This window comes from Rousettus aegyptiacus, unplaced genomic scaffold (assembly GCF_014176215.1).
Source record: "Rousettus aegyptiacus isolate mRouAeg1 unplaced genomic scaffold, mRouAeg1.p scaffold_m13_p_5, whole genome shotgun sequence".
Classification (NCBI taxonomy): Eukaryota; Metazoa; Chordata; class Mammalia; order Chiroptera; family Pteropodidae; genus Rousettus; species Rousettus aegyptiacus.
In genome coordinates, this window is record NW_023416308.1 from 11,519,454 (window position 1) to 11,530,109 (window position 10,656).

The 10,656-nt window shown below is 42.9% G+C and overlaps 1 protein-coding gene across 1 annotated transcript; it reads right to left on the reverse strand.

Annotated features, from left to right (window-relative positions):
• Positions 1-1,332: 1,332 nt before the first annotated feature.
• On the reverse strand, positions 1,333-7,160 carry PLA2G1B (phospholipase A2 group IB). The gene is made up of 4 exons (XM_016127151.2): positions 7,072-7,160; positions 4,575-4,734; positions 3,962-4,089; positions 1,333-1,536 (listed from the first exon to the last, which is right to left on the reverse strand). Exons 1-4 carry the CDS (start codon positions 7,103-7,105, stop codon positions 1,412-1,414), a joined length of 447 nt encoding a protein of 148 aa, XP_015982637.1. The 5' UTR covers positions 7,106-7,160; the 3' UTR covers positions 1,333-1,411.
• Positions 7,161-10,656: the final 3,496 nt, after the last annotated feature.

Genomic DNA, 10,656 nt, shown 5'->3' on the forward strand with positions numbered 1-10,656 from the left:
TGAGGTAATAATACTTACAACTATAGAGGTGTTGTGAGGATGATGAAGTATTTGTTCAAAATGCTTGGCACCATCTGGAGCATAGAGCATGGCGTATGTAACATAGCATACACCAGTTTGAAGAGGAAGATAAAAAGCCTCAGAAATGATTAAACTGCAGGCAGCTACTAACAATAAATTCTTGCCTTGAGACTAGCCTCAAAAACATTGTTTTCTCAGCATTTTGTATGGTGGCTAGCCCAGAGTGAGTGTTCAATAAATATTCATTGAATGGATAAATGAAATGAGGGACAAATTGGGTCAAAAGACAAATCCACACACTCCTTTGCTGCCCACCACATACACCCAGCAGCGGCCACTCTTCTGTTAACCTCCAGTGGTTTAAAACTGTTCAATGCTGGCTTCTCATAGTTTGTGTTGTCCTTTCTCATATCTTTGCTTTTCTAATCCAGTTCCCTTTTCTTCCCTTCCCTACTCTCTCTGGCGAATTTCAGTGCCAGTGCAGTCAGAAAGCCCAGGAGAGAAACTTGGCCTCGTAACTTAGTGGTTAAGAGCTCAGGCATTGCCAAGGGAGATAGATCTGGTCAAATCCTGACTCTGTCTTGTGTGTGATCTTGGGCAAATAATTCAACCTCTGAGTTTGTAGATCCTTGTGCATAGAACAGGGGCAATAATATAAATCTCACAGAGCTCGTTTGAATATTTAATGAGATGAGATGAAGAAAGCCCTTAGCAAAGAGTGATATGCAGTAAGTGCTCAAGAAGAAGTAGCTGTTATTTTATTACATTTGATGACTGCAGTGTAAAAATCAGCTTGTAGAGTGTGGTGAAATCTTTGAAAGGCTTAGAAAAAGAAAAGAATTGTAGACAAATGGTTTTACATGGCTGGAAATGGAGGCAGAGAAATGAGAAGGGGCGAGATCTGGCTCAAATTAAAACAAGAGCCTACCCCTTCAGGCAGGGCAAGGTAGTGGTTAAGAATGTGCATTCTGTTGGACTGGCTGGGTTTACATTTCTTCTTTACTACTTACTAGATACATTACATTGGGCAAGTGACCTCTCCTGTTGAGCCTTAGCTTAGAAACATAAGATTTGCTAACAGTGTTGGAACCTCATAGGGCTGTCCAGAGAATTTAGACACAAGACATACAATCCTGTCTCAGAGTAAATAATCACCAGTTGTTAATCATTATTCAGGTCTCGTGGTGCTCACTTTCTGGAAATATCCATCTAATTCAACTTGTAAGGCTGGAAAGAATGATGTTTACAAAGGACTAGGAAGACACTTAGTCATGTTCAGGAGATAGAGAATAAAACAATCTCCAAACGTGAGGCTTTTCAACAATGCGCTTTATTGGAGAGCACAGTGTAAGGCGAAGGCCATAGGGATGATGCTTTCCAGAGGCAATACTCAGTCTTGACAATACTTCTTGGTGTCCAGATCCTTGTGAGCCTTGTTGTACGGGGCCTTTGAAAAGCAGATGGCAGCAGCGCGGTCGCAGTTGCAGATGAAGGCCTGGCATGCTTTGTTTTTGCCTGGAAAAGAGCAAGAGGAGAGGACTGAGCCAAGGTGGATCCTGCTTTGTACAATCCAGGGGCAGGAAGAATTAAATGAATAATTTAGTGGTCATTTCGTTGGTGCAAATTTAGGGTTGACAGATTAAGCAAGTAAAAATACCAAAATTTCAGATAAACAATGAATGCAAAGTTTGGGACATAGACTAAAAAATTGTTTGTTGTCTATCTCAAAGTCAAATTTAACTGGGCAACGTGTGTTTTATCTGGAGATCATTGATGTGATCGCCATCTTTTAAAACATCTATTTCATACTCCTAAATGAGCTCACTGCTTTTAAAATCCATATAGCTACAGATCTCTGATAACATAGACAAGCAAGTATAAAACATATAGAAAACACTAAAATGTAACACTTAAGGAAGCAAAGTATTATTCATTTCTGTTTAGTAAAATTTAGTAGGCCAATTTCTCTACTTTAAAGCACATATTTTTAAAATTATAGAATGTCATTACAATAGAATGTTATACAAGCATTTAAAAGAATTAAGTATGTCTATATGTGGGAATATTTTTATTTTATTAAAGATATTTTATTAAAGGAAAAATATCTTGGAAACTAGTAAACCCAAAAAATTTTAAGGAATATATATCTAATGGTTATCTTTGTGTAATAGTATTATAGGTGCCTTCCACTTTCCATGATATATTTCTGTAGAGTTTGAAATTACATTACTTTGGCCTTGTTTTCTTTTGTAACCAAGAGAAACAGCACAGATAACATTTAAAATGTGTTTGAACTTTATTATCCATAATTTAATTATGTATCTTTGCTTATTTCAATAATCTTATTAAAGTTTTGTTTCTCTTTGCTCCTTTCTTTTAAAAATCACAAATGTGTTCCTTGCCTGTGAATGCCGATTGAGGCATAAATTAACAATTAGATTATAAAGTGCACAATGAGATAATTATTTAGTGAGTTATTGTTAATTACTGTGAATAAATACTGTCATGCAGGCTTCTTGACCCAGTGGGTGGGCGGAGGGCAGCTGCATTTAAAAGAAATTATTTGTAAAAATGTATATGTGTGTGAGTGTGTTTGCCCTGGGGAGAGGCTCCATAACCTTCATCGGATTTGTGAAGGAGTCTGGAATCCATAACAAAGAACCCTTGCCAATCAAGTTGTAGTGCAAAAATATGATTTTCCATATATTCGACTTTCCATTGTGGAGCACGACCCAACTATCTGTTCTCAGGGGACTGTGTAAGCAAATTAAGTCACATTATGCAGCAATTAAAGGAATAATAATGACGACTATGAGGCAATACAGGAAAATGGTCATAAAATGGTGGTGAGAAAAAGCAGAAATCAAGATAGTATCTAGCCTCTGCATTCATCATTTACCAAGCACCTACTATATGCCAGACACTGCTCTAGATTCCTATAGATCTTAGTTTCTATTGGAGAGATAGACAATAAAAAAATAACTTTGGTACATCAGATGTTGATAGATTCTGTTGAGGAAATAAAACAGAGACAGAAGACAGAGAATGGCGGAGAAATGGAGGGAGTATGCATGGGATTCAAAAGAATGTGGTGAGGGAAGACCTCACTGAGAAAGTGACTTCAAAAGAAAGATCTGGACTGATGGGATAACCCAAGCAGATTTGTGGTGGGAAGTGTTCCATGTACAAGGAACAAAGGACTAGAAGTTAGAGTTAGGGGCACACGCCTAGCCATGATTCAAATGACATAAACCTTGTTCCAAAGACAAAGGCAAATGGGCACATGAGGCATGAAACTGTTTGTTTCTTAAGATGGTGGGATTCTGGATAACTTTTTTCTTGGCATTTTTAGATTTGAATTATGGTTCTTTCAATGTCGTTTGTACAGTAGCGGCAATACCCTTCATCTCTCTGAATTGTCTGCCCTTCAGAACCTCCTCCTCCATGGAGGTGTGCATTTTACCATGAACGCTACATAATTTCGTTGTTAAGACCAGAGACTTTGAAATCAGAAGCAACTGAGTTCATATGCCCACCCTATCGTTCATAAACTGTGTGATTTGGGGCAAATGACTATTTTTGAGCCTCAGATTCCTAAGCTGTAAAATGGGATTAATAAAACCTATTTCATATACACGCCTATCCTAGTACCTAGTATGTAACAAGAGCCTAGTTCTGAGCCCTTTTTATGGAATAAAGTGGTATAGCTTTGGAGTCATACAGACCTGTGGTCAAAAACTAAACACCACCATTTACGAGCTGTGTGCCCTTGGGCCAATGGCTCAGCCTTCTGAGCCTGAGTTTCCTCATCTGTAAAATGGGGATAATAGTGGTACACTTCCCGGCATGGAGAAAATGATCACTAAATAGCGGCTATCATTACTATTATGTTCCCCCATGCCTATTGAGGGCCTACAAGCCAACAAGGGGGTAAACATACTGCTGCAGGTGATCTCTGAACCAGAGCAAGAGTACGAGTAGCTTTTAGTATAGGGGTTGTCCAGGAGAAATGTGCAGCTTTCCAGTTTCTTGGCTTGGTCGTAGCATTGGTCGTGTGTCTGACAGCACCTGCAGAGGTCAAAAGACAGAGCTGAGGAAGGAGCAGGTGTGGGGCAGCAAGTCAGCTTGCACCTGCTCTCTCTCAGGAACAGGTGGGGATATTTTAGCTTACATGATTTTGTGACTTGAAAAAATTTAAGTTCTTTTTATCATGTTTACTGAAGGCTATTTTTTAAATGGGTGCGGGAATTTGCCCATTCAGAATCACGTATTCTGAAGATGCTGCGATGTTTTGTGTTGCAAAGTCCCGCCACTAGAGGGCAGCAGCACCCACCATCTCATATCTCCCACGTTCCGCTTTCCATCCTCACTCAACAGGGAACGTTGAATTTAAGGTCCTCTTGGAACGTATTTGTTTATATGACAAGATGTGAAAGAACGTTATCTTTAGCAAATATGCAAATCCCCTTTCTGTGCCTCCTTGTGAGATCCTTGGTTCGTACCCTTCCCCCGCTCCACTGGTACTCCACTGTCCCTCCAGATCAATCACTCACTTGTCCAGTTCATCCACGGGGGTGCCGGATCCACCCAGGCCACAATAGCAGCCATAGTCGTTGTAATCTCTAAAGGGGTCACTGCTGGGGATCGTGCATTTGATCATGCTGCGGAACTGCCACAATGCCCGCGGGGACACCCCACTTCCGGAAGCGCCCACTGCAAAAAGACATAGCCGGGAGTTCAAATCATTCCTGGTTGGCCCTGCCAGCGCTCCAGGGGCCCCAACACGTGCCTGCTGCCCCCTGACCTCTAGCAGCTGCCGCCTTGGAAGAAAGCTGGATACAGAAACCTGGCAAAGTGACTACAGATTTTTTTAAATGAAAATAAAAAATAAAAAATGGTATTGAGATCAAATACGCATAACATAAAATTCACTATTTTAGCCACTTAAAGTGTATAATTCAGTGGTTTAGAATATTCAGAGTTGTGCATACATCAACATTGATTCCAGAATATTTTATCACCCCAAAAAGAACACCCTGTACTTATTAGCAAAAGGTCCCCTTTCCACCCTCTCCTCTGGCAACTATTAATCTGTTTTCTGTCCCTATGGTTTTGCCTATTCTGAACACTTCCATATAAGTGGAATCATACCACATGTGACCTTTCGTGACTGGCTTCTTTCACGTAGCATCATGTTTTTGAGGTTCATTTATGGTATAACATGTATTAGTACTTCTTCCCTTTTCACAGGTGAATAATATTCTACAGCACAGGTTGCATATTTTATTCATTCCCCACTCGATGGGCATTTGGATTGTTCCTACTTTTTGACTCTTATAAATAGCTATATTAACATTCATGTACTAGTTTTTGTGTGACCGTATTTTCAATGGAGATGGCTTTAAACTATCTCTACTGTTTATCCAGCAAATGTTTACTGAACACCTACTATCGGCCAGTCACTAATCTAGGAGCTGGATATACATCAGTGAACAAATAAAAAAAATTATAACATCATTGAGTTTAGATCCTAGTGAGGGAGAAAACCAATAAGCAATACATGTAATAAGTGAGGAAATCCGGTATTGTGTTAGAGGGTGGAAAATTGGAGCAGGGTAAGGAGAATCTGAAATGGAGGGGGTGAGTGGGGGATGTGGGGGTTGAGGTGGGGCAGGAGTGCGAGGAATAATGAGGAGGCCTCTGTGGCTTCTCATTCTCAATCTCTTTTTTGCCTCCAGACCCACGCACCTGCTGTTCCCACTGCCTGGCACGCTGGTCATCTCACTTTTCAAAAGGCTGGAAGATCGTGATTTAAATGCAAACTCCTCATTACCCCAGTAAACTTAACTTAAAAAATCTCAAAAACAAACAAACAAACAAACAAACAAACAAACAAATAGTAAAGCAAATCCTCTCAAAAAGAAAGTGCTTGGTATATAGTAGATGCTCAGTAAATATCTATTGAGTAAGTTTAAAAAGTCTGAGTCAGGCTGAATAGTTGCCCACATTAAGCACAGGACTTGGCACAATAAACTCAGGGAAGAAGTACCCCATTACTCCATTTGCAGAGCTTTACCCTGTGAGATTTGGTGCCCTAAAGATAAAATGGTATGAAACGATTTGGGGGTCCTGTTTCGATCACCCACCGGTATCGTCGCTTTGCCCCATGCCTTACCCTTTCTTTCTTTGATCTGCTGTGCACACTAGAGCTTCCCCATGTGCTTGCTTAAACACCAGGGCAAAGGAAGGGTGGCAGCTGGTCACTCTCCCCTGTGAGCAGCCTCCACGGTGGCAGCCGACAGAGATTGTTCAGGTGTAGAGAGACCTGGAGCCTGCTCAGACAGAAGTGGTCTGGCTACCTTAGCCCATCTCCGGACCCCACTCCTGTTTCCCTCTGTTTTCTCTCACTGTGATCCAGCCAGCTCTGCTCTTTGCAGAGGCCAGACCTACACAGAGCTACTGCTTGTGTGTGTGTGTGTGTGTGTGTGTGTGTGTTCTTCACATGGGGAGCATGGCTCATTCATCTCTGATTCCCTCATCTCAACCCAGAGCCTATCCCTTGCTGGCTCTGATACCCTCAGTGTTGAATCAATGAATGCATGATGGATGAGTGGGGTGGGATTTAAATTCTAGTGTATCTGATTTCATTCATTCATTCAATAAATGATGCAGACAGCACTATCTCCTCCTTTTGTGGAGCCTAAGCTTAGGTGTGGTCAGGGAGTAAAAATGTAAATGTATCAAGATATAAATTGCAGGCAAAGATAGGCGCTGTACCAAGTTAATAAGCTGGAAAGGAAAGAGAGGGGACCCTCTTAGCCTGAGTGGGCAGGATAGGCCTTTCCGAAAGGGGTCATCTGAGTTCAAAACTGAAGGTTGAAAGGTGCCAGCTGTGGGGGGATTTGAGGTAACCCCAGTATAGGAGTTAAGCCCCACAGGGACCCTGAATAAAGACTCTAGGTCAGGCCCACCATGTGACCTGTGGCCCCCATTCCAGAGGAGAGAGATCTTAGCCCATCGAAGTGGGTGGAGCTGGAAAGACTTGCCTACCTGTGAGCAGAGCAGCCAGCACAAGGAGTTTCATCCTGTTGTCAAGTTGGTAAGCGAGAAAAGACTGTGCCTCCTAAGGCCAACCTCCTTATAGCCACTTCGAGGGCCCAAGATAAGGCTGTAGTGTTTGCTTTGCTCCCTGCTGACTTCGGGTTGTCCTTGAGCCTGTCTGTTGCGGGAATAACCTTAACTGACAAGTAAGCCCTGCCAACAAGAGGCTATGGAAGCGCTTGTGTGTATCGATCATCAGCACCTTTTAATGAAAGGGGTTATTTATTTCTGGAGTCTCGCATCTTGGCATCTTGACTCTCACACCCACCCCAGAGCATTCAGCCCAGATTCATCATTGGAAGGGTTGGGGGCTGGCAAAGCCATCAACCCCATTGAACAACTGGGGAAAGAGGGACAGGAAGGAAATGACTGCTGCCTCCATGTCTTCTTGTGTCGCTGGGTTTGGGCTGTGGGTCTCACTGAATGCTGCCATCAACTGTGCACTTTGCAGGTGAGGAAATGGGTTCAGAGAGGCGAAGTAACTTGTTCCAGGTCACACAGCTAGCAAATGGCAGAGCAGAGGCTCAAACTTAGGTATGTCTGGTTCTAAGGTACACATTTTATTTTATTTTTCCCACTATACCAATTCCATCCCCCCCGACTCCCCACTGTGCGTTGGTAAGAAAACCCCCAAAGGCTTGGATCTGACTTGTAGAATAAAAAAAAACATTTCAGAACTGTCATATCAAATGTCTATATTAATTTTTTTTCCGGTGAAATTCACATAGCCTAAAATTAACCATCTGATTTTTAAAGTGAACAGTTCAGTAGCATTTAATATATTCGCAGTGTGGTGCTCTGTCTAGTTCCAGAACATTTTCATCCTCCCCAAAGGAAGTGCTGTACCCATCGGCAGTCACTCTTTCCCAACCCCTGACAACCATGAATCTGCTTTTTGTGTCTATAAATTTATCTGTTCTGGATATTTCATGCAATATGTAATATTTTATCATTGTGTTTTACTCGGTGTTCTCCTGTCGAGTTCTTATGTAGTCTCTGCAGCGACCTCGTGTTTTTATTATATTTAGCTATTCACTCACTTATTTTTCTTGAGCAAAGTCCCCATGTATCTTTTGGCCCTATCCTCTCTCATCGTTTTGCCTAATATTAATATCTTATATCAATATAGTACATTTGTTGCAATTAATGAACCAATATTGATGTATTATTATCATCAAATGTAATATTAATAAACTCAACCCCATAGTTTATTCAGATTTCCTTAGTTTTTACCAAATGTCCTTTTTCTTTTTCAGGATCCAATCCAAGATAGCACACTATCTTAAGTTGTCCTGTCTCCCCAGACCCCTCTGGGCTGTGGCAGGTTCTCAGACTCCGTTGCTGTCGATGACCTTGACAATGTGAGGAATACTGGTCAGGTATTTCACAGGATGCCCCTCTATTGGAATGTGTCTGACATTTGACTCATAATTAGACTGGAGGTTGGCTATGGGTTTGGGGGAGGAAGATCACAGAGGTAAAGTGTTATTTTCATCACATGGCCATGTGATGTTGGATCATCTTTTATCTCGGATGCACCTTGGCCACTTTCCGGATGAGGACACCGAGGCTCAGCCTGGGGTAGAGCTGGAAATGGCCATGACCCAACTTGAACCCATACACCTGCCTCTCCCCCACTGAACCATTTCCCTCCACCCTGGTCAAAGTCATGTTATGTGTGAGCCAGCACAGAATCAGTTGGTCTAGTCCTAACCCTGTGGCCTCTGCTCACACAGTGCCAAGTCCATCTCTCTGTACTTTTCTGTTGAGCATGAGCCAAGGCCAAGGAAGAAGAAGTTCATCTGGAAAGGCTTCTCTGTTTCATCCCAAGACAAGGAGCCCCAGGAAAGTTCTTTTAGTTAATGAGTTATCACTGAAACAGCATTTAGTAAGCAGATGGGGAAACTGAGGACCAAAAAGGGGAAGCAATTTATTTGCTTGGACCTGACTCTGTCCCCATTTGACGCAGGCTTTTCTCATCTCTTCGTCTGTTTCTACATCCGTCCAATATGGTTTCCATTAGCCACATGTGGCTAGTTAAGTTCATTATGATTAAATAATATTAAAAATCAGTTTCTCAGTTTCACTAGCCGCACTTCAAGTGTGCAACAGCTACATATGGCTGGTGGCTGCTGTGTTGGACAGCACAGATATAGAACGTTTCCATCATCACAGAAGGTTCTGTTGGACAGTGCTGTTCAGGATGTCACATACCTGTCTCAGTGCCAGCCCAGAAGCGGGGGAGAGCTGTGAGAGCTACTGGAAGGGAGAGTAGCGTTAGCTCAGGACTCCACGTCAGCCTGACCGGTGGTTCTGCCTCCTCATCCCCCAGAATGAGTGAAGGCTGCCTGAGGAAAGGGCAGGATTGGACAGCAAAGTGCGAAGTCCCTCTTATGTGGGGGTCGGAACGAAACTGATTCTGTGCTGGCTCACAGAGGGCTGGGCGCTGCTTCTGGGGAGGGTGGTCTGAGAAGGGAGGAGTAGCTGGTGCTACAAAATCCTCGAAGGCTAATAGAGTGAGTGCTCACTCTATTCCAGGCCCCATGCTAAGTACCTGGCACAGACCTCTGAGGTAGGTCCAGTTACAGACTCCATTTTACAGAGAAGACGATTGAGGCTCAGAGAGGTTAAGGGACTGCCCAATGTCACACAGCAAGACCAAGATGTGAGTCGGATCTGGTGCTTATGCTAGCACAATTCTTTCTCATGACAAAGAATTGTAGTAGCTGGTTGGAGCCCCGAAAGCCCCTGGAGGCCACGAGGAGGGTTAATCTTCCCTACTTCTCTCCCCCTCCCCACTCAGCTGGAGGCCTTCCACAAGGGCAGGCTGCACAAATTCCCACATGCAACTTGTGCTAGGGCTTCGGCAGAGCACCTGGTCGGGGAGGGGTCAGGCTGCTACTAGAACCTTCTCTTTCTGGAAAGAGACCTGCTCAATGTGACAATCCAAATCTCTGCAGGAGACACAGAGGCGGCAGAGGAATGGACCCAGCTTGTCACTGGGTAGACTGCCAAGCTCCTACACACTTTTTACCATGACCTTCTGCTGCCTGGGATCCAGGCACAGGTGTGTACAGCACAGCATGGGAAAAACACACTCTTCAGTGGAAAAAAACAGCTCAGGATAGCTTCTTGGCTCTTTCAGGTGGCGACATACCCACACCCCATCAAGGTCACACCTGGCCAGCTTTTAAAGGAAGAGTCTCCTGCTCCCAGGAAATGCCTAAATGCAGCTACCAGCTACCCTTTGATGAATGCATCTATATGCTTGGTACTGCGCTAAGGACTTTACATGCATGGTTTTGCAACCTAACAACAATCTTCTGGCATAGTTGTTATTGTTTCATCATCTTCCTCTTTTTACTGATGATCAAACAGGCTCAGAGAGCGTAAGTAACTTGCTTAAAGTTGCACAGCTAGAAAATGGAGATAGAATTTGAACCTGTGTGTACCTGCCTCTTAGTCCAGAACCCTCTTCAATGATAATAATAATAATAATAATAATAATAATAATAATAGCAATGACAATAAGAA

Excerpts from the sequence above, each read along its gene's own strand:
- PLA2G1B (XM_016127151.2), bottom strand. The coding sequence starts at position 7,105 with ATGAAACTCCTTGTGCTGGCTGCTCTGCTCACAG. Across the intron at positions 4,735-7,071 it reads GCTGGCTGCTCTGCTCACAG|TGGGCGCTTCCGGAAGTGGG; the intron begins GTAGGCAAGTCT and ends GTCTTTTTGCAG. Across the intron at positions 4,090-4,574 it reads CCCGTGGATGAACTGGACAA|GTGCTGTCAGACACACGACC; the intron begins GTGAGTGATTGA and ends TGACCTCTGCAG.